We start from the raw sequence: 24,090 nt of genomic DNA on the forward strand, positions 1-24,090 counted from the left end.
CAACCCAGTGTCCATCCACAAGTGAATGGAGAAACAAAATAGGGTGTTTTCATACAATGGAATATTACTTCGCTTTTAATAAGAGGCTGAACCTGGAAAACATTATGTTGAGTGAAAGAAGCCAGACATAAAAGATCATAGAATGTATGATTCCATTTATACGCAACATCTAGAATAGGTCAGTCCATAGGTACAGAAAGTCAATTAGTGATTGCCAGGGCTTAGGGGAAGAGGCATGGCAAATGAATGCTAATGGGTATGGAATTTCTTTCTGGGGTGATGAAAATTTATTGGAATTAAATCCTGGTAATGATTGCACAACCTTGTGAGTATACTAAAAAATCACTTGAATTGTACACTTTTTTTTTTTTTTTTTTAAAGAAGGAAGGACTGGTGACAGAGCTTTTGCACCTTAAGGATTCCAGGGGACCAATGATGGAGACCAGAGAAGTTGGCGGTGTCAGGCAAGAGATAATGTGAGGGCTCAGAAGCAGCTTGGGAGGTATATTTGATGGTTACCCCAGTGTCCCCTGGAAGCAGCTGCCAGGCCCTGCTGGTGTTAACAGTTGACGCATTACGGTTTTGTGTGAACACGTGAGAAACACCTCTCAGAAATAGAGAAAGGAATTTTGCCGGGGGGGTGACGTAGCAGGGAGGGGCAAGAACAAGTGAAGCCTGGGCTGTTGTTTGGTAATGTGTTTGCACTCACAGGTCATGAAAGTCTAGGGAAACTGGGACCCAGGCAAAAATGGGTATTGCTTCCTCAGTGACCAAATTAGTTCTGAGTGATTGTTCTAATTTGGAATGAAGGTTGAAGTAAAAGTAAACCAATAATTTGGTCCCACATATGGGAGCAATTTGGCTTGAGGCCGAGGCACAGTAATGATCTGTGAAGAGGTCTTGTGTGACCTCCCACCCCAACCCGAGTAACAGAAGCCCTAGCTTTCCATTTTGTGGCCTATTCTGGGATTCCTTCCTGGGGGAGTTAGGTCCATTTTAAGTGGATGACCTAGATATCCTCACGTATGTCCCTGGATTATACCATGCTTACTCTGCCCCAGGGCCTTTGCACTGCCTGGCTCTGCCTGGCTTTTCCCATGGTTGGCTTGATTTCATCCTTCAGCCAACCATCATTTTCTTCTTCTTTTTTTTAAAGATTATTTATTTATTTATTTATTTGACAGACAAAGATCACAAGCAGGCAGAGAGGTAGGCAGAGAGAGAAGGAGGGGAAGCAGGCTCCCTGCTGAACAGAGAGCCCGATGCGGGGCTCGATCCCAGGACCCTGGGATCATGACTATAGCTGAAGGCAGAGGCTTTAACCCACTGAGCCACCCAGGCGCCCCCCAACCATCCTTTTCTAAAGCAGAATCTCTTCTCCACCACCTGCCACCACTGGTCGTATTTCCCTGTTTATTCTCCTCGCAGTGAGAATAAACTCTTCACAGTTTTTTCTCTTACCAGTTGCTGAAATGACCTTGTTTATGTGCTAACCTGTGTATGGTCTGTCTTCTCCCACTAAGACAAGTTCCTAGACAGCCAAGACCTTGACTGTCTCATTCAACAAGCAAGGGAAGGCTGTGGTTGTCCTGTGCCCAGTTTGGGGCAGAGTGGGTCCATTTGGCTGTGGATCTGAAGCCACATTCTGCAAACAGATCATCTGTTTCCTGTGTCTTATTTCTTAACCAGTTCAGAAATCTTGAGGGGAAGTGGGGTTAATTCATTGACCCAGCATGTAGGCCTCTTCTAGTCAGAGGATGAGTTAGCCCACAGATGCCCCAAATGTCAGCTGTATTAAGGGCCACCATCATGTCTGGCACATAGTATTCAAACATTGTTGAATGAGTGAATGAATTTGAGAGAACTGCCCCCCACTTCCTACCCTTGAAAAGTGGCCAGAGTTTTCCCACGTGCTGTGGCATCTCCTCCAAGGGCGACCAGGCATATCTGAGTGATGTTTCTTTGGGTTGGCTTAAAGCTCTCTTCTACCATCTGAATTCCTTTTCCTAGATTTTCTCTTTGAAACTCAGAGCTACATGCTACATGCTGCCCAGCCAGCTTCCTACCACGGCAGCCAGGACCAAGGATGCTGTAATTGGAAGAAAAGCCTGGTGACCTGGGCTTTCTCTGTCTTTGGCCATACTCACCCTGCCTCTTCTGTTTTCCTTTTCATTGAAAATGGATTTTGGACTTTGTCACAATCAAGCACAAATGTGGAAGGGACTTTCCAGGGGCTCGTGGGATGTTGAAGTGAACAAATACATTCTCGCCAGAGTCCACTTCTTTTTGTTGGTAGATACCTAAGAGAGAGTGGCTCAAGGGGAGATACTGTGAGCCACGTGACCTCTAGAAGCACGAAGAACTTTACCTCAGGAGCATCAGGTACCCTCTCTGTGGTTGAGGGACAGAATGAAAAAGTGGGCTTCGCTATGGAAAACAGTATGGTATTTAAAATTTTTGTTTGCTATGGTTGGATCTATTAAACTGCCCATACCGAAATCCCAATTTTAGAACATGTTCCCTTTTCTGTAAGACACGTCTTCTTTTGGGGCGCCTGGGTGGCTCAGTCAGTTAAGCGTCTGCCTTTGGCTCAGGTCATGATCTCAGGGTCCTGGGATCGAGTCCCGTATTGGGCTCCCTGCTCAGTGGGGAGTCTGCTTATCCCTCTGCCTCTGACCCTCTCCCGGCTTGTTCTTGCGCTCAGGCGCTCTCTCTATCTATCTCAAATAAATAAATAAATAAATCTTGAAAAAAAGACACCTCTTCTCTCAAAACCATCCTCCTCTTCGCCGTCCCTATATCTCTAGTACGTATTTGGGCAGTGGGAAGTGAGGTTACCTCTCTGTCTGTCTATGTGTGTGTATCTCTCTGTGCCTCTCTGTTTCTGTCTGTCTCTCTACTTTCTCACACACCCACAGACTCACATACCCATACAGACTTAACATCAATGCCTGAGCACAGCCTCAGATACTTTTGTTCAGCTGTAAGAACTCTTTATATAGATCAGCATTGTCTTAGATCCCTAACTCTTCCATAACAAGGCTCCCATCAAAACAGCTTGATAGGGTACCTGGGTGGCTCAGTGGGTTAAAGCGTTTGCCTTCAGCTCAGGTCATGATCCCAGAGTCCTGGGATCGAGCCCCATATCGGGCTCTCTGCTCAACTGGGAGCCTGCTTCCCCTCTCTCCCTCTCCCTGCCTCTCTGCCTACTTGTGATCTCTGTCAAATAAATAAATAAATAAATCTTAAACAAAACAAAAGAAAACAAAACAGCTTGATAGACCTTGGCCCTTTAGTAACAACGTCTGAGTTTTCAGCTGACTTTGGGATTTCTCGTTTCAATTTTGCTTGCTCCTAAGTTTCTGTGCCTAAAGGTAGTGCCGGGAATTCAGAGATGGGGCTTGCAGACCACGAGGCACAATTCCTTGCCATCAATCCTTCATTCATTCATGCCTGTCTTTCTCCTTCTTGTGTTTCTGGGCTGTGCCTCTCCATAAATATCTTCAAGGACAAGTGGGAATTGTCCTTTTGCCTATCATTAAAACCAAAACGCTAGAGAGGACTTCTGCCAGACTTAATTGAGAGCATTATATGATGCTTCCTCTATTGGTGGGGCAGATCTATTAAAAGGGAAAGCTTTCAGAACATCAAAGCTGTATTCCTATCAAAGGGTGAGGCATAGCCACCTGATCATAATCCTTAAGAGACTAGACTCTAAACTCCATGGGGGTAAGGACTGTCATGTCTGATTTTATCTACTAGGGTCACCTTTCTTTCTTTTCTTTTTTAAAAAAATTCCCAGTATAATTAACATAGAGTGTTATATTAGTTTCAGGTGTATAATACAGTGATTCAACATTTCTATACATTACTCCATGTCACCTTTCCAAGCTTTGCTTCCTCATGGATAAATGGGGCAGACGGCTCTCTTGCATACCTCCCTGGGAGTTTGCAAGGAAAGAGTGAAACTGTGTCCATATTAAAATGTTTCGACAAGTAAGGACATGTGGACAATATGATGATGATGGTGATGATGTTGATAATGGCAATAGCACACTACCAAAATTATCCAGAACAAAGAACAAATGAAGTTATCAGAAGAGGGTGTTAAATACAGAAAGTCTCCTTCAGTGCAGGGGAATAGGACATATAAAGAGTAAAGGAAAGGGAAAGGTGACTTTCTGAATTTCACCTACAGAAAAAGAGAATGAGGGAGGAAAAGCATGAAGTTCAACTAGGGAGACCCATTAAAAATACTTGTGTTGTTTACCCTTATTTGGGGCGCCTGGGTGGCTCAGTGGGTTAAAGCCTCTGCCTTCGGCTCAGGTCATGATCCCAGGGTCCTGGGATCGAGCCCCGCATCGGGCTCTCTGCTCAGCGGGGAGCCTGCTTCCTCTCTCTCTCTCTCTCTTTCTCTCTCTGCCTGTTTCTCTGCCTACTTGTGATCTCTGTCTGTCAAATAAATAAAATCTTAAAAAAAAATTTCCATTGGAAGAAAGCAGGGAGAGGTAGGTCTATAAGGTAAGAATGTTAGGGATGGAGCTCCTTGCCATAGCTCCATATCAACATGTCTCAATCCATTAAGACCGAGAACCACAATCATTAAGAATGGTATTAACCAAAGTGTGCTTTGTGGTGTATTAGCCTTAGGATCAAAGGATCCCGGGCGATATGCTTAATAAATGCTCTGTTATACTGGTCCCCTGAAGAGCCACAAGGCACAGAGTTTGGCCAAAGTTTCGAGAAATCCCAAAGGAAAGGAAGCAGTTTACTTTTGCTTAACTTAGCATTTGACTTCTCAATATCATCACCTCCCCCATCCCACCCCTTTTTTGGCAAAACTTTGTAACATTGGGTAGAACCAGTTGTCTGAGAAGCATGGTGTTGGAAAGTCTGGCTTCTTGAACTTGTGGTAACTGGACGTTTTCAGGTATGTTCAGGCTCACACTCTGAAGGCATCACATTTCTGGAAAAGTGGCTCTGCACTGAAGAGTGTCATCCATCCTATGGACTAGCACATGGAGAAGAGAGACCAATTTCCAAACACAGACCCATTGGCTGGCAGCGTGAAGATGTTTGTGAGCTCTAGACCAGCCTGGAAAGTTATCGTCAGGAACAAAGGCTTGGCCAACCTCTCAGCGACCCGTGGCTTTAGCCTGGGTCTCCTGGGTATTTTTCAGAAAAGTTTTGGCAGAAATGCAGAACACAGCTAGGAAGGGAGGGGAATCCTCAGAGATAAAGGTAGGAAAAAACTTGGGCCTTTATAGCCATTCATTCATTCATTCATTCAATCATTCATTCATTCAATATGTTTCTTATTGACCATGTACTCAACATTGTGCTAGGTGATGAGGCCCACAGTGCTACCTCAAGGAGTTCACATACACAAATTTGTGCAAGGAAGTAAAGGTCCCCTGAGAGAAATCTGTTCAGAGTATAATGGGCACAACCCTGCGTAAGGGCAAGCAAGAAAGGCCTCACGGAGGAGGTGATTTTCCAGCTGAGTTTTGAAAGAGGTGTGAAATCTGCATTTAACAAGATCCTCAAGTGGTTAAAGTTTGTGAAGCATTGTTCTGGGGGTATGAGTCCTCCTATCTGGTCTCCTCTTGATAATTATTTGCAGGTTTCCGCCAAAGTTATCATTAAAATTCATACATTATAAGTGAGAAATAATTTACTTACTAATTAATGACGAACTGCACCTCATCCATGGCCCTGTTTTGCCAGCTCATTTAATAGCTGCTGTTGTTATCTGGGCAGTGTTTGATGACTTTGGGAGACAGATTCTGGCCGGACTTCTTTTTTCCTTTTCTTTTCCTTCCTTCCTTCCTTCCTTCCTTCCTTCCTTCCTTCCTTCCTTCCTTCCTTCCCCCCTTCCTTCCTTCCTTCCTTCCTTCCTTCCTTTCTTTCTTTATAAAGATTTAAAAAAAAATTTGACAGAGAGAGAGAGAGATCACAAGTAGGCAGAGAGGCAGGCAGAGAGAGAGGAGGAAGCAGGCTCCCTGCTGAGCAGAGAGCCCAATGCAGGGCTTGATCCCAGGACCCTGAGATCATGACCTGAGCTGAAGGCAGAGGCTTAACCCACTGAGCCACCCAGGCGCCCCATCCTTTTCCTTTAATTAAAAAAAAAAAAAACTGTCATGGAATTTTTTAAACGTGAAAAAAAATCAGCAAAATAGTATAATGACTCCTCGTGTTCCCATAGCCCAGTTTCACTATCTATCAGCAGCCAATCTTGTTTTCTCTATACTTCCCACATTGGCTTATGACACAGCCATTATATCATTTTATTAGTAAATTAAAATGGTATTTAAAATGTATTTTAAGGGGCACTTGGGTGGCTCAGCCAGTTAAGGGTCTGCCCATCGATTTCGGTTATTATCTCAGGGTCATGAGATCGAGCCCTGTGTTGGGCTCTGTCTCTGCTGGGGTGCTAAGCTTGGAGCCTGCTTAAGATTCTCTCTCCGTCTGCAGCATGGGGGGTTAAGGGGGTAGGAGAAGAGTAAGTGAAACAAGATGGGATCGGGAGGGAGACAAACCATAAGTGACTCTTAATCTCACAAAACAAACTGAGGGTTGCTGGGGGGAGGGGGGTTGGGAGGGGGGGTGGGGTTATGGACATTGGGGAGGGTGTGTGCTATGGTGAGTGCTGTGAAGTGTGTAAACCTGGCGATTCACAGACCTGTACCCCTGGGGATAAAAATATATGTTTATAAAAAATAAAATAAAAAAAATAAATAAAAAATTAAGAGAAAAAAATAAAATACAAATAAATCAGTGAAAAAAAAAAAGATTCTCTCTCCCTCTGCCCCTGCCCCTCTCCCCATGCTGGTATGCACATACGGGCTCGCTCGGTCTCTAAAAAAGTAAAATCCAGGTGGTAGGTGTTATGGAGGGCATGTATTGCATGGAGCACTGGGTGTGGTGCATAAACAATGAATTCTGTTATGCTAAAAGAAATTTAAACAAAAATTTAAGAAAGAGTAAAAAATAAATAAAACAAAATATATTTTCTTTCAGGCAAACTGATAACTATAGAAAACACAGCGATGGTTACTGGAAGGCAGGTGGGTGGGGCAATGGGGGAAATGGGTGATGGGGAATAAGGGAGGCAGTTGTAACGAGCACCAGGTGTTGTATGGAAGTGTTGAATCACTAGAGTCTACACCGTGTATGTTAACTAACTGGGATTTTCATAGGAACTTGAAAGGGGGGGAAAAGGTATTTTTTTAAATAGGAACACACAGATTAGTATCTTGAAATAGATTTAGTCTCTACCTGGGACTAGAAGGACGCCGATGGCAGTTTAAATTCTAGATTCCCAAGTAACAAATGTCAGCGGCCACCCTTTGCCATGTAGTAGTCAAGAAAGCAGCAGCAGCTTGGATGATACGCACATCTAGAAAATCGGCGTGTGTCTCTAACAGAAATTTCCAACAGTGGCATACTTCAGGTAATGTCTTTATCATCTGGAATCATTTTAATATTCATCAGAGCTTCATGTACAGAATTTCATAACAGATAAATCACAAGGGGGGATGCCTGGGTGGCTCAGTGGGTTAAAGCCTCTGCCTTCAGCTCAGGTCATGATCCTGGGGTCCTGGGATCGAGCCCCGCATTGGGCTCTCTGCTCAGCGGGGAGCCTGCTTCCTCCTCTCTCTCTCTGCCTGCCTCTCTGCCTACTTGTGATCTCTGTCTGACAAATAAATAAATAAAATCTTAAAAAAAAAAGATAAATCACAAGGGTCCATACTATTAATACCCCATTTCTGCACTGGCAGTCCTGTGGGAAGAGCTGGAGAGGGTTAAGAGAAGTCACATTGAGAGATCCAATGAGCCATGACATGTAGAGTTCCAACTTGTGAGCAGAGTGAAATCTCCTGGGTTAGCTGCCTGGGCTGAGAGCTGTGATTTCCAAGTTCTGTCTCAGTCACAAAAAGCCCGACAAGAACAACAACAACAACAACCCCCCCCCAAAACTCCCCTTTAAACTTAATTGAAGTCCACTTGAAATATAGTTTTGATGGGTGAGCAGACCCCAGTGGAGCCTGGGTCGGATGGAAACACAAGTCGGTTTGGTTTGTCTTTCATCCTGTGGACATTTACTTTGTTTTTGACCACAAACCTTGTTTTCTAGAGCAGGGGTGGTCAGGCACAGGGTGGGGCTGTAGTTTACTGTGCCAGCCCATGACCAGATAATGGATTTTGACAGTGGCTTTCAGACCACGGATCCATTATCCACTGTATCCTCTGCACGTTTACGAGTCCCACTGCTTTGTTTTCAAGAGGACTTCTCTTAGCCTCTTTTCTGTGTTGGACCTTTTTTGCTGGATCTTGTGTCCTACTCTTCCTTGATTTACTGCTTTGTTTGGGGGGAGCACATCCTCCCGTAACTTTCTGAGGAAAGGTATATGGCAGGTAGTTTTTTGTTGCTGTTGTTGTTTGGATTTTTTTTTTTTAATCTTGATTATCTGAAAATGTCTTTATTCTTTTCTCTCCCAAGACTGATTGCTCAGATGGGTCTAAATGGAGGTTGGAAATAATTTTCCGTTTGGATTTTGAAGTCATTGTTCCACTGTTTAACTTTCAGCATTACTGGGGCACTTGGGTGGCTCAGTCGTAAGTGTCTGCCTTGGGCTCAGGTCATGATCCCAGGGTCCTGGGATCGAGCCCCGCATCAGGCTCCCTGCTCGGCGGGAAGCCTGCTTCTCTCTTTTCCCACTCTGCCTGCTTGTGTTTCCTCTCTTGTTGTCCCTCTCTCTGTCAAATAAATAAAATCTTAAAAAAAAAAAACAAACTTTCATTGTTACTTATGAGAATTCCAAAGCCATTATGAATGCATCCATGGCATGTTTTTTTCTTATAAGTTTGTGGGATTCGAGAGAAATTTTACCCTTAAATATCTGATATTTCATCATGATATGCTTTGGTACACATATAATTTCATTCATTTTATTGGGTATCAAGGGATTCTTGCAATCTAGAAACTCAAGTATTCTGTTCCAGACATTTTTCCCGTATTATTTATTTAATAATTTCCTCCCTTCAGTTTTCTTTGTCTGTTTGGATTTTCTTGAACTTTCTTTTTTCTTTTTAAAAAGACTTTTATTTATTCACTTGAGACAGACAGATACACAGAAAGGGAAAGCATGGGCAGGGGAGAGGAAGAGGGAGAAGCAATGCTGAGGTGGAAGTCTGATGTGGGTCTCAATACCAGGACCCTGAGATTAAGACCCGGGCCGAAGGCAGACACTTTACCACTTGAGTCATCCAGGTGTCCCTTTTATGAACTTTCTGATTAAATGTTGGATTTCTGGGAACAATTCTTAAATTTTCTTGATTATTTCTATCTTTCTTTCCTCATTTTTTGAGTTGTGGTAAGATATATATGACATAAAATTTACTATATTAGCTGTTTTTTTTAGGGGCACAGTTTGTGACATTAAGTACACTCACACTGTTGTGCAACCATAACCACCATCTGTCTCCAGAACTTTCCATCTCCCCATGTCGAGACATTGTACCCATTAAACAATAACTCCACATTCCCCTCTGTCCCTAGCCACTAACAATCACTGTCTCCTTTCTGTCTCTATCAATGTAACTACTCTAGGTGCCTCACGTAAGTGGAATAATATATTTGTCCCTTTGTGGCTGGCATCTTTCACTTAGCATAATGTCTTCAAGGGTTAAATTGTAGCATGTGTCAGACTTTCCTTTCTTTGAAAGGCTGAATAATATTCCATTGTATGTGTATGCCATATTTTATTTATTCATTCTTCTGTTGACAGACATTTGAGTTACTTCCACATTTTCCATCTTTTTTGATTTTTTTATTACTTCCTTGAGCTTCCCTCAATGTTGACTTCTAATCTGTCTGCTGTTTTTTTTTTAAATCAACCCTCATTTTTTAATTCCCAAGATCTCTGTTTTGCTTCTCTGATTTATTTTTTTCCCAGTCTGTTCTTTTTTTGTGGACACCATCATCATCATGTTCATCAGCTACCCTTAACTTTTCTTCTGCTTTTGGCCCTATTTATCTCCTTACACTTAATTTCTTCTGTAAACCACAGGTCTCTTAATGCAGAAGAATTTCTCAAACATCTGATAACCTCCCACTGCTTGTTCCTATTTAAAAGTAAGACACTGAAAACCTTTTTGGAAGTTCTGTGGATGAGGATGGGGCTTGTCAGCAGACGGGCAACGTGTATGATCTGGTGGGGCTTTCATGATTTCTCTGGAGAACTTCTACATGTTTGTGTCTGTATGTGTTTTTCTTTTGGTATGATCACCTTGTTGGAGAGAAATTCTCCAGTCTCCTGCCTGGATGCCAGGGTCAGGGTACAAAGTGGGGACAGGGGCTAGAGCCTTTCTTGTTCAATGATACCTTTACTTTACCCTCAGCTGTACCTCGTATCTGGTGCCATTCTGTTCAATCTCACCAGAGAGCAAATCTCCTTCTTCTGTCAGGTGCCTACCGCAGGAGCTGGCTGATGATCTCTGGTAGTAATAACTTCTTAAACAGACTTTCAAAGACTCCTCCACTCTTCAACCCTACTCTTTATTCCTAGCTTCAAAGGTGATATCATCAACTGGTATCTCCAATTTCTGAGCCTTTCTAGAGTTTTCAAGGTAAATGGACTTTATTCTTGTTGGATCCTCCTTCTGCAGGATTTAAATTTCAGTATTATCTACTCTATAAGGTCAAGTCAATGCTCAACTAACCATTTTCCATGTTCCATGATGTTGTCACCTCTCTCCTCTCTTCACCTGTTCTCCTAATATGTCCTTGGATGTTTGTACTCTTTCAGATTCACTTACTGTCATTTTAAGTGGTTGCAGAAGGGAGTGGAGAAAAATAGGCCTGTTCCATATTACTTTTTTATTTGTACACATCCCAGTTTAGCATTAATATTTACTTTTAGGCTACAACAATTATTTATTCCTGTGACATATTTTCTTGTCACTGCTTTTGATCTTACTGAATTTTCTATTCTCAATAAAAAGAGGAAAACTGCCACTGGAAAAGGCAATGGCTTGTATCCCTGCAATATATACATCATTGTCATCTCCATCATCACCATCATCATCATCACCATCATCATACTTCGTGAGTTCTAGCAATGTCCTAGACAATGGGATGAAAACATTTATCATTCAGTCTCCAAGGCTGTACTTCAGTAGGTACTATCATGACCCCCGTTTTTCAGGGTTGAAAAACCAAGCCTCAGAAAGATTGAGTCAGTGGCATGAAATCACAAACAGCAGATGGCAGAAAAGGATTTGAACCCCAGTGCTTGGTATCTAGGCAGGTTCTATAAGTGCGATGGAAAAGTTGTTCTGATGAAAGAAGGTTTATAGATTATCCAGTCCAAAGTCATTGGCTATTTCGTATCCACACTTAGGGTGATCAGACTGGTTCAGCTGTGCAGATGATTTTATCATGACCTCTTTAAGAATGGAGGCTCAGCGTGGACTCAACTTCAGTCTCTTGAGTCAGGTAGCAAATTCCATGTACACAACCAACAGAACTCAATCTAAAATTGCCAATACTCCTGCAATTTGCTTAGAACTTTTCTCCTTCTTCATCTAAGAGCGCAAAAACCTTGTTGATCTTATTTACCCCTTGATAGAGCTAAGAGAGTATGTCAATGTCTGGGATAGAGTCTGGCGTATAGTAGGTACTCAGTAAATATTTGTTGAATGAACCAACATTCTTTCTTTGAATCAAATGCCATATGGAAATTATGGAGTTCCTTTCAGATGGAATAAACAGAGATAACCAGGGAGCATGGGGAATGCGGCTTGAAAGCCAGGCTGAGCTCTACTTTCTAAGCCATGTGCCCTGGTGCAGGGCTGCATCTGCATGGCGAATGGATGCCATTTTCGAATTCCCTGAACATGTGATATGGGCTAGAAGTGGCCCAGCCTGGGGAGAAGTTCTTGAGATACCCATCCCTGAAATTGAGTAGAGTTTAAGTACACTTTTAATAGAGAGGCAAAGATTTCCATGTCTCTGCCACTGGCAATGCTCAACCCACCAGAGTTCCAATATGGCAAGCCATGTTGTACCGATTCTCATCTGTAGGGCACTGACTGGTCCTCCAACTTGCAGGACTTCCCTACCTCCACACAGGGTGGCAGAAGACCATAGATGCCCACAGTTGGAAGAACATTCTTCTCCGATGTATATTTCTCAAAGTAGTTTTCTTATTCCCCAGCATCCACTCCAACTTGGTAATTTATAGAAGTCTTCTCTGGCTTGGTTTAATAAATAAAGATCTCATTGTTTTGAGATTGCTGGTTCTTTTTACAGTTCTGGGAACTAGTTCTTTTGAGCCTTATCACTATTTCCCATACAGTCATGTTTATATCACTCTGCATTCCTTTGCAGTGTTTCTTGCTTGGGGTGTCGATGTCTGGGGGAGGTCCGTTCTCCACTGGGGGACAGACTCCAGCATTGCAATCATTAGTACTCTTTGCCCTTTTCAACAAATGCCAGTAGAGCCCCAAGGCACTGTGACACCAAAGATGCTCCCCAACATTTTTAAATGCCTCCACGGGGAATGGCACCACACTGAGTAACGGTGTGCCTGACCACCACAAATTATAGGTAAGTCAGACTTGAAAAAAGACAGACCCCACAAGACACCATAGGCAAGCCGCACAGCTGTCAGGGTTGGTCAACCCCCTTCCTCCTACACACCCTTCCTCTTCCTCTTTATTCTTAGGATTTTGAAGTCTTTATCATGAAACGTGTCAAGCCCAGATCTGTGTAGTGTCAGTGGGAAAACACCTTAGAGGGTGTGTGATGGGGAAGGTGTGGGAAGCTCTTCAGAATTTGGGTTTCACTTAGTTGATGATCTTTTTGTTTTCATATGTGACATATGTTGTTCCCAGGCTCCAAATCTATCCATCTGTGCAAAGATTATTGCACATACCTAGCACGATGCTGGGAGCTGGACATGCTTTATCCTGTTCCATCTTTCTGACAGTTTTGCACAACTAAAAATGCTTTTCACAATCCCATTTTCTAGATGAAGAAACCAAGTCTTTAAGAAGGCGTGAAACTTGGCCTCTAGTCAACTTTCCAAGTCCAGTGTCTGTGTTCTGGCGTGAGAGTGGTATCTTGCTATAAAACTGTTGGAAAAGTCTTGAGGGAGGAAATGGGGAAGAGGGTGGTCAGAAAAAAGAGGTTTCCATTCAAAGCATGTACCAGTCTTGTCCCACAAGACACACCAAGTGGCATCATTAGTATCCAACCTGTCACCACCAGCTGGAGCGTTAGCTCATCTCAGATCAATGAAGGAAAAAGCCTTTGCAGGCAGTTTTATAATTGGCCATGGGAAAGGGGCAAACTGGCTGCTGATTCATTAATAAATCAGGATAGAGTGTGGGCACCAGTTCCAGCCAGAGTGTCTGCTGCATCCTGGAGAATTTGGCTGCAGCATCCTCTCCAGCTTTGCTGCAGAAAACCCAAGACCGGATATCTCTGGTGAGGAAGGAAGAGAGGAAACTGGCTGGCTGGTCCTCAGGAACCTGATACCAAGGTTTTCCTGGCTCCAGTCTGTGGAACAGGGCAGCAGGAGTGAAGCAAACGTCATGATCCATTCACTCACACTTGCATTCATTTCGTGTATTTATGGAGTATCCACCACCTGCCAGATTCTCTCCTAGGTGCCGAAGATACAGCAGCAAAAAACACCCACAAATACTCCTACCCTCATAGGGCTTATACTCTAAGGAGGGCACATAGACAGTAAGTATATTAAGAAATAAAACAATCTATCTCATGAAGAGGAGTGCTCTAGGGGGAAAACATCAAGGGCAGGGGAGTAGAGCTTGTAGGGATTTTGATTGGAAACCAGGATCAGGGAAGGCCTCGGGAAGTGACATTTGAGTAAAGATCTAATAATAACATCATCCTGAACACCGCATCAAGCGTTTTACAATCATTAATACAACCACCTCAAGAAACCGTGGCTATGATTCCTCCCATTTTACAGACTGAAGAGAGATGCGGTGATTTCCGGAGATCATACAGCTAGTCCGCGATCGGAACTGGGGTTTGAACCCAGGTAGTCGGAACGGAAGCGGCAGCATGCTTGAATGTTGGTTCGGACAAACGGGGTTTGTTTCTCGGTCTGTAACTGGGGAGGGAGATCGCGGCAAGGGTTGTCCCGGGACAGCGCCGGTCGGAACCTTACCCCGCCGCCACCCCCGGGCCAGCTGCTCCAGTCAATAAGGCGAGGGCCTCGCGGGTGTATGCCGCCCTCCTGGTGGGGTTCGTCCGGGAGTTCCTACCCATGCTGAAGGAGGCTGCGGAGCCGAGCTCTGGGAGGGCGGACCGAACACCAGCAGCCACTACTGGAGAGAGGTGCGCGTTCGGGAGGCGGACGCGCTAAGGGCGCGCCCAGTCGCCAGTGCATTAGCGGGAGCGCCCCGGGCGCGGGACTGAGCGGTGGAGGGGAGCCTGGGAGCCCTTGGGGGACGCCAAGAGAGGCGGAGATAGGGTCCGCGCGCAGCAAACGAGGGAGGAACTACAACGTGCTGGGGCAGAAAGAGTAAAAGAGAGGCTCGGGCGCACGTTGCAGGTGAGAGGGGCAAAACAGGCGCTCGAGAAAAGCCAGGAGAGCGAGCGGGCGCGCTGGAAAAGAAAGGGCCGAAGGGTTGCCGGAGATGCCAAGGAGTAAAGAGAAGGAAGAAGGAGCTGTTTGTTGCCCGGGAGAACGGGGTTGCCTAAGACGGCATGGGACCAGGATCAAGGAGAAGGCGTCGGAAATCGCTTGGGGACCCCCAGAAAGTGGCCGGGGCGGCGCCCTGGGCTCAGCAGAGCAAAGACTGTATGCTAAAAGGGTGCCTCGCGCTGGAGAGGGGTATCCCCCCACCCGTGCACTCAGAGAAAGGGGCGGGCTTTTGCCTGCAAGGGTGGCGCACTTTGAGCTTCTAGAAAAGCAGGTTGAAAAGAACCGGACCGGTGCCTGCGAATGTCCGAGGAGGCAGGCAGGGAAAGAAGCCGCAGAGTCCACGGAAGAACTCCCCGGGTTGGGCAGAGTGCACGATGGGTGCTGGAAGGAGGTGGAAAGCCGGCCTGGGAGAGGCTGGGTCGGGGTCTGGGCGCCAAAGGCAGCGCAGAGGAGGCGCTGGTGGTTGAGGGCAGAGTGCTGAGCCTGAGACAAGTGAGGAAGAGGCGCCAAGGACCGAAAACCCGGGGTGCGGCGGGCGGCGCGTAAGGGAGCAGTGGAGAGCGCGCTGGGTCCCCGGCACTCTAGCAACGCCTCCCAGGTCTTCCCTCCCTGGCTGCTCCAGGTCCTCATTGACTCACCATGATGGAGAAGACGAAAGCCACGATGTTGATGGGGTACGCGGGGCAAAAACACGAGACGATGGCGAGCCACAAGTAGTTCTTGGGCATGGGCACGTCCTCCTCGGTCTTGTCATCCTCGGTGTTGGCCTCTGGACTGCTGTCCAGAGCCCTCTTGAAGTCCGCGCTGGGGTCGTACTGAGACATGGGCGAGGCCGGCGGCACAGGGTGGGCAGAGGAGCACAGGGTCCGCGCGGTCTGGGACTGAGGCTGCCGGCTCCTGGTGAGGCTCTGAAAAGCCAGTGGCTCAGGGCTCAAGGGAGACGTGACCTCACCTCTCCTGCGTCCTCCGAGTGCATTCGCCGGGGCTGAGGGACCTGGGCCAAGAGCTTCAGCACAAGAGGGAGGGAGGGAACAAGGGAGTGGGGAGGCCTCCGGGAGGAGAGGGAACCAGCAGGCCTGAGAAACAGGGGAAAGGCACTCCTTGAAGGACACACCCAGAGACCATCAGACAGGCGCACAGACTCACTCTAAGCCCGAAATAAAAGGAGGCTTAGAGCAGGGGAGAGCGAAGGTCCTTTACATTGCACACTGGCCAGCCTGCGGTCTCCAGGTGACCAGCTCATCTTTTCAAGCCACTGAATTTGAATTCATTACGGGTAACAGAAGGCATCCCAACTCCATGCAAGTGGCCACAGACTGACTACTTCCTCTTGACTAACAATTTGCACCCCCTCCCCCATCCAGCCCCTCCTCAGACTTTGAACCCTGAGCCCCAGGAATTTCTCTTTCCCTGGCAGGTGGGCAGGGAGCAAGGTGCTAAGCTTTGGGCCCAACCCTTTGTGCCCTATATAGAGGTCCTCTGGAGACACCCACTCCCCCCCCCCCCGCCCCTCCCCCAGTATAGACAGCCAGTAGCGGCCAGTCTGGGTTTGGTCCACTTTTCCCCAAGTGTACAAACAAGTAAACCTCTCCTCTCCATTTTTCCACCTACAGAGCCCCTGGAGGGAGAAGCAGGTAGATCTGGCTGGTGTAGACAACCCAGGTGGATAACTGGGATGGGAGGAAGACATAAGGGTCTGTCTCCGCAAACCAGCACGAGGAGAGCAATTATATCATTAAGCAATTCATGAGATTGTGTATGGACCAGAACTGAGGCTCCAAACCCAGACAGAGATGGGAATTTGTCACGTTTGAGTTGAATGACATCAGGAAAGTCCTCCAATTCCTTCATCTGAAAAAAAAAAAAAAAAGCAGATAATAGGAATCCCTTCCTCATAGGGACATTGTGAACATTATAAAATTGCAGATCAAACCGGGTGAATCTAAGTGCTCTGTCCACGTTAGTTTTTATGAGGAAGCTATTTCCCCAAAGTATAGTCATTATGCAGTATCTCAGACCCAGTATCCCTTGGTGCAAATACGTCCCCTAAAATCCCAATATTCAGAACTGGCAGGGCCACAGAGAAATACAAAGTAATTTTATGATGCATAGTTTCAAGAATAGTTGCTCACATCATAATGCAGCAGAAGTATTAATTATCTGCTTGACTTTCTCAGAATGTGAACTGATTATCTGGGATGCTCTCACTTCTGATGGGGCCATCCTGATTCTGTTACCTGCCTCCCTCATTGGATGGCAGACTTTGAGAAAGGGGAACCTCTTGTTCATCTTTGTATCAGCACCCGGTACTGTGGCTGGTACAAAGTCTGTGCTTAGTATGTGAACGCATAAAGACGAAATAGTGTCTTCTCCCCCATTTTGGTTGGTTGATCAAGTGGGATAAGCCAAAGAATTAGATCTATGGAGTTCTCAACCAAGCCCTTGCTTTGGCTGTTCCCTCTGCCTGGGATGCTGTTCTTTTGGACTGCCACGTGGCTGTTCCTTCTTAGTTCTCAGCTATCAGCTCTGTCACTTCCTCAGAGAGAGATCTTCTCTTTATATTTATTTAGAGTAGGTCCCCATAGTAATTACATTTCAGCAGGCTCCATGCCTAGCAGAGAGCCCGATGCGGGGCTCGATCCCAGGACCCTGGGATCATGACCTGAGCCAAAGGCAGAGGCTTTAACCCACTGAGCCACCCAGGCGCCCCTCAGCAGCTTTTTAAAATGACATGTATCATTATTGTAATTTGTTTTTTTTATGTGTTCTCCATCGGTTCTTTCTCTACACCTTAAGATTTGTAACCTCTTCAGAGCTGTATTTTTAGCACTTGGAGTTTTTCTGGCACATAATAGGAATGCAAGAAACATTTCTTGGACGAATGGGTCAGAATTACCTGTGAGTACTGCAAAAATGATTTCCAGATCTTAACCGAGACCTACTTGAACTGGAATCTCCCAGGGTGATATCCCAGGAACCTGTATTTTTAATGTCTGAGAAATCTGTATTTTTAGAACATTCCCTAGTGGTTTTGACACAGTGGACATTGTCTTGAATCTCACTACTATTTCTAGTTATTAGGACCAAGTGCTGGGTCCTTAGTTCAGAGATCCCCTCTGGCTCTTCAAACTCAGCATCCCGACAGTAAAACATCTGCCCCCAAGAACCTGCTCCTGAAGGCTTGGTCCTTAGCTAAGTCCTGTCTACTCCTCCAACCTTCTGTTCTACTAATTCTCTCCTCTCACTATGCTTCAGTTACAAAGGTGTTTTTTCCCCCTCTGTTCTCAAATGCACCTAGCCTTTTCCCACCTCAAGTTTTTGTACCTTCTTCTTCCTGGAATGCTTCCTCTCTTCTCTACCTGGTGGGTCCTTTTCATCAGGTCCCTTACATCAGGACCCATCACCTCATATGTTACCTCCTGAGAGAGTCCTTCTCTGACCATCTAAAGTATGGTCCTCTTTTTAAAAAAATTTTTTAAAGATTTTATTTATTTATTTGTTAGAGAGAGAGAGAACAGCAGGCAGAGGGAGAAGCAGGATCCCCACTGAGCAGGGAGCCCCCACCATGGGACTCTGTCCCAGGACCCTGGGATCATGACCTGAGCCGAAGGCAGACTCTTAACCAACTGAGCCAACCAGACTCAGACCTAAAGTGTGGTCCTCTTATTCTCCATCCCATTACCTTCTTTATGTCCTTCATCATGGTTCTCACAACCAGAAACTGTCTTTGTTTATTTGTTTATTGTTTGTTGTCTGTCTTCCCCACTAGAAGGTAAACTCACAAAAGCAGAGATCTTTTCCCCTTCTGGTTTGCTGCCATGTCTTCTGTGCCTGGAACAGTTCCTGGTCCCTAGCAAGTGCTCTATAGACATTCATTGAATTAATGAACTGTGCATTTAGTCATCTAATTTGGGAACTCTTCTCTTTCCTTCAGCCTCTACATCAACGATCCATCAAACCCTACTGATTGGATGGCATATATGACTCTTTACTCTGTCCTTGTTTTCCCTTCCCCAAGGCTAGTGTTACCACTGCAGTTCTTATCAACAGCTCAAAGGCCCAACAGGTGCTGTCTGAGCCATATTTGTGGTCTGGGGCTGGTGAATTTAGTTGGCGTAGCTAAGCCCAAGGTTTGGGTACCAAATGGAATTTTGCTGATTCAAGGTTATGAACTGTACCGCTCATGCCAACCCACTTGTGTCATCCAGGGAAATACAAAAGAAGGTATTGTTGACTTTGCCAGGAAAACAGCCCTTCAACATTGGTTCAGCACTCCAGAATCACCAAAATTTACTGAGTACCTACTGTCGTCATTCCCCAGATGCATCAGCTCATTTAGTTCCTACAGCACGCTGGGGCACCTGGGTGGCTCAGTGGGTTCAGTATCTGCCTTGGGCTCAGATCATGATCCTAGGGTCCTGGGATGGAGCCCCCCCCCCCATGTTCTCACCAGGGAGCCTGCTTTTCCTGCTCTCTCCGCTCCTCCCCCTGCTCGTGTTCTCACTCACAGGCTCTCTCTCTCTCAAATAAATTAATTAAATCTCTTAAAAAATAATAATTCCTACAGCACCATTTGTGAGGTAGGTGGAGAGGTTTCCCTTGTGCAAATGAGGGGACCTGTGACCAGATAGGTGAAGGGACTTATGTTAGGTCTCACAGCCAAATGGAGGTGCCGGGATTTAAACCAGATCTAAGATCCTTGCTCAGCTAGCAGGTCCAGGCCAGAGAGTTCCGTGGACATCTCTGAAGTTTGCTGGAGATATTATATTCCACCCAGAGAAGGTGGATTAATTGCTGTTGACTTCTCTGAAACGTTGCAGTGAAATTGCAAGCACTTGAAATATTTACAATTAAATTGAAAAGCAAGTGCCCACACCAGAAAGTGTAATGTATATGATGCTAATTCTTGAGGGACGCATTAGACAACTCAGGGGCTCCCAGCTCTAATTTCCTGAGCGTCACTAATTTTCTCTTGAGAGGTCAGCTTATTGCTCTTGCATGAAGCCTGCTGGCTGATTGCTTAATAGTGTGGCAGTCCCTTCCCTCTTTTTAAATGAGAGGGAATACTTCTTGGGGCTTTCTAGATCCTGATGTAGCAACTTACATTTTTTGGCATTTGAAAACATTTTATTCCCAAATGTAAAAATCATGTATATTCATTCTGCAAAAGTTAGAAAAAAAAATAAAAGTTTAAATAAGAAGAGAGCTCACCTTTATCCCACCATGCAGAGGTAACCACAACAAAAATAAGATAATACTTCCTTTTTGTTCCCTTTCTACATACATATTTTTTTTCCAATAAAGTGGGATTATAGATAGTTTTGTTTTGTGTTTTTGTCACTCAATGTTATGTCGCCATTAACATTTCTTGCAGATATTTTTTAAAAGATTTTATTCATTTATTTGACAGACAGAGAGATAGTGAGAGCAGGAACACAAGCAGGGGGAGTGGGAGAGGGAAAGCAGGCTTTCAGCCGAGCAGGGAGCTTGATGAGGACTTGATCCCATGACCTGAGCCTGAGCCAAAGGCAGATGCTTAATGACTGAGCCACCCAGGCGCCCCACCTTGCAGATATTTTTATAGTATGCATAATTTCCCATCGATTCAATGGATTATTATTTATTATTATTTATTTTATTAACCCATTCCTTGATCATTAGGTATTTAGGTTATTTTTGGTGGGTTTTCATTGTTAAACGAGACATGAATAATGCTGTGACTTTGTACCAATTATGAGCATTTGTGATCATTTCTTTGTGACTTGTGATCTTACAGGGGAGATGTCTGTCTTTGAAAGGGCAGGAGAAAACCTCAGATTGGCTGGTTGAGAAATTGTAGCATAAGATACATATCAAATGTAAAATTAAAATGTAGGCCAGGGGAACAATCATAGATTCAATGGACTACAGAAATGAAGTGATTCGAATGAGATGAAATGAGATGGATTCAAAGAACTTCTCAATGCCAAATGGATCCCCAGATCTATGATATTTAATGGGGTGATTTTTAAAAAGATTTTATTTATTTATTTGACAGAGATCACAAGTAGGCAGAGAGGCAGGCAGAGGCAGAGGGAGAAGCAGTTTCCCCGCAGGACTCTGGGATCATGACCTGAGCCCAAGGCGGAGGTTTTAACCCACTGAGCCACCCAGGTGCCCCCAATGGGGTGATTTTTAATCTGTGCTTCTTGATCTTAGTCATGTCTAGGATTCCAAAATAGAAGAAGGGAGGTAGGAAGGGGGAGAGGGGAAGAGGGGGAGATGGAGGGAGGGAAAGAGAGAGAGAGAAGAGGGAGAGGAGAGGGAGAGAGACAGAGGAGGGAGGAGAGGAGAGGGAGGGGAAGGGGAAGAGAGAGAGAGGAGGGAGAGGGAGGGGGAGAGAGAAGGGAGGGAGAGAGAGAAAGATGAGAGAGAGGGAGAGAGAGAGGAAGTGGTGAGAGAGAGAGAAAGAGAGAGGTTATGCTGATCTATGAAAATATAAGAGTAGGGTTCCAGATCTTTAGGAATGATAAAAAGTTGAACGTATCTCCTGCCAAATTTTGCATTAGTCTCAGTACCAGCCTTTGGCAGTCATAAAGTAACTGCTATGGTCTCAGGGGTTTGCTACAGTGTCTTGTTGGCTAATATTGTTAGAAAACCATTTACCTTTCCAGTTTCCAACAGTTTTGATCTTCTCACAAGAATCGCAAGTGGTGGTGGTGGGGAGCAAGCCTGGAGAGGGGGAGTATGAAGGGGAAACAGATTCCATGCTGCTCATTTTTAAAAAACCACGCCTTTTAATGAAAGCATTTCCAGATAGAGGGGCACAAAACATAAACTCTCTCAAACTTAAAATGCAATCCTTTTCCCATTTATCTGTCCTCCACTGTACCAGAGAGCAGTATCTATCCTATCATTTTTCTTGCCAGGTGAATGGCAAGCACCATTATTATATATATAATAATACTGTGTTATCACTATATATTATATCATCATATATCATATATATAATAATTGATCATGTGTAGTAATGTAATGCTGTGTTTTGGACTATACTGTGCAAATTCTGGATGAACCAAATAGGAAATGTTCTAACAGTGATCCTAGAAATCAGAAAGAAGTCACCCACACCCCAATATCCTAGCCATTGATGGTTCCCATGCAACCTCCCGGTCCTTGTGTACATCCAAGTGCTTTTCCACACACTTGCAGTCACACTGTATGCACTATTTTGTATCTTAACTTTTTTTAACTTAATGCCCTATACGGAACCCTACCCACATTGTGATCCTCTGCTGAATTGTCTTTGATGATTTTAATAATTTTATGATAATTTAGTTGTTTTTTTCCCCCTCTTGTTGGATAATTTTGGAGCTCTGTCATCTTTTGTGTGAAGAATAAGGAAGAAGGGAATTTATTTTAGAAATGCTCCCAAACTCTTCCTTCCTCCTCTTACTGCCCTACCCAGGAAAGTAGGATGAAATGGAGATTGAAAGCAGCTGACTGCACTGGAGGTGAGGGAGCAATCTCTTAAAGCAGAATCATTTCCAAAGAATGTGACTGCAAACCACTTAGGTTCTGAAGGGCTGAACGTTGATGTGTGGAATTGCAAGCTGGGGGCATGGGTGGTGGTGGTAACTGGGGTGATTGGTGAGCAGGCCTGGTCTGGAGAGGTAGTTATGAAGACTGAAACAGAATAGACAAGAATTGCACTTACAGGTGGGCCGGAGGGGAGAACTGACTTTCTTATGTTTGGAGGGTATAGTTTGTTGCGCCTGAGTTAAGGAGACCAGATGCTTTGGTCTTGTCATTCTGTATTCATTAAGTCTTCCTATTCCTTCAAAAATATTTGAGAAGCTTCCAGGTGTCAGGCACTCTTTGGGGTGCTGGGGATAGAGTGGCAAGCAGGAAAGCCATGATCCCTACTCTTATGGACAAACAAATAAGATGCTTATGATTTGTGCTGAAAGGAAACAACAGGGCAATGTGACAGTGACTTGGGGGAGGCGGGAACTTAGGTGGGGTAGCTGAGAAGGTATGCTAGATTAATCCTGTTGAACCTTAGATGCACTCTCTACCTCTCTTCTGACCCAGCAGACTATCTTGAATGTTGACTCTGGCCCACGGCCTGTTTTGTAAATAAAGTTTTATTGGAACACAGCCAAATTCAATCATTTGTGCATTTTCTGTTGTCTGTGGTTTTTCTCATGCTATGATGTCAGAGTTGAGTCATTGTGACAGAGATTGTATGGCCCAGAAAGCTGAAAATATTTCTTGTCTGGTCCTTTACAGAAAATCAAACATTTTCTGTTTCAATAGGCTTCTTTGCCTTCTGGTTTCAGATGGGTTGAGCCAACAGAGAACCCTGGCAGGAGAGCAGAGGAGGGAGGAGAATGCTGTCAGTCTGTTTTCCTCCCTGGTTCTCTCCTTGTTGAGTTTCCTTGAGCTGGGGAATCACTGGATTGAAGCGACAGCTCCTCCAAGGCGGTCTCTCCAAGGAACTCTCATTTTGGGCCCCAGAGAGCCCTTCACCCTCTTTCCTTGAGGCCTAGGATGGATACTGGCCCCTCTGTTGCTTTTGGGGGTGCTCTGCTATCCCTTATAGCTCCCTACACCTTGCTATGTAGTCCTAAAGTTCTAATGGGCATGTGCCAATGGAGTCCTGCGGGGTGGGGCCCATGACAGATTTAGAAGGTTTCCTTGGGGAGATGACATTTGAGTAGGGATCTGATAGTTAAAGACAAGCCAGGTGTTTGAAAACCTGAGAAAAGAACATTCCAGGCAATGCGAATGGTGTGTGGAAAGGCTCTGAGGTGGAAAAGAACTCAGGATGCTTAAGAAATAGAAGGGCCAGTGAGGGTAGGAGATGAGGTGGGAGGGGTGAGCAGGGCCAGACCAGGCAGGACCTTTCCACCACTGGTAAGGGGTCTGGGTTTTATTCTAAGAACAATGGGAAACGGAAGCATTCTGAACCAGATTTTGATGTGAGCCAATTAATGTTCTTTTGTGCTAATCAGTTGCATTCGTGAGTTGCCAGATGCAGAGAGTGACTAAAATTGACTTTGGGAAATTTATTGAAAGGAAGCTTTATTTCCGGAGCTCCAAGAAGAATGAGGCAATGTGGCTGTGGGGCAGGCAGGACCCAGAGCAGATCTGGGGACCTTACCACAGGAGTTAGTGTCTTCTCATGTGGCTTCCAGCCCATCTATATCTGTGGATCCGATTCCAAACTCTTGTGAGAGAGCATCTGGCTTAACTCAGGCCTAGTGTTCCTTGGGCTCCAGGTAATTGATGGCCAGTGTGGTGAAGTGAAGAAGTCCTTGATTCATTCACCAACACTGTGCCAAATATATGCCTTGCACCATCGTAGGTGCCTGGGATGCATATAATGATGAGCTAAGCAGACCTGTCCTCCAGGTCCTCA

General features: G+C 45.1%; 1 protein-coding gene across 1 annotated transcript in view; it reads right to left on the reverse strand.

Annotated features, from left to right (window-relative positions):
• TMEM233 (transmembrane protein 233) overlaps positions 1 to 15,648 on the reverse strand; it is a 36,059-nt gene extending 20,411 nt beyond the window's left edge. Inside the window, exon 1 of the mRNA XM_032876171.1 lies at positions 15,326 to 15,648. Within this exon, the coding sequence (XP_032732062.1) occupies positions 15,326 to 15,511 (186 nt within the window). The 5' untranslated portion in view covers positions 15,512 to 15,648. The remainder of the gene's footprint in view (positions 1 to 15,325) is intronic.
• Positions 15,649 to 24,090: the final 8,442 nt, after the last annotated feature.

Source organism: Lontra canadensis, unplaced genomic scaffold (assembly GCF_010015895.1).
Source record: "Lontra canadensis isolate GAN:19392208 unplaced genomic scaffold, GSC_riverotter_1.0 scaffold58, whole genome shotgun sequence".
Taxonomy (NCBI): Eukaryota; Metazoa; Chordata; class Mammalia; order Carnivora; family Mustelidae; genus Lontra; species Lontra canadensis.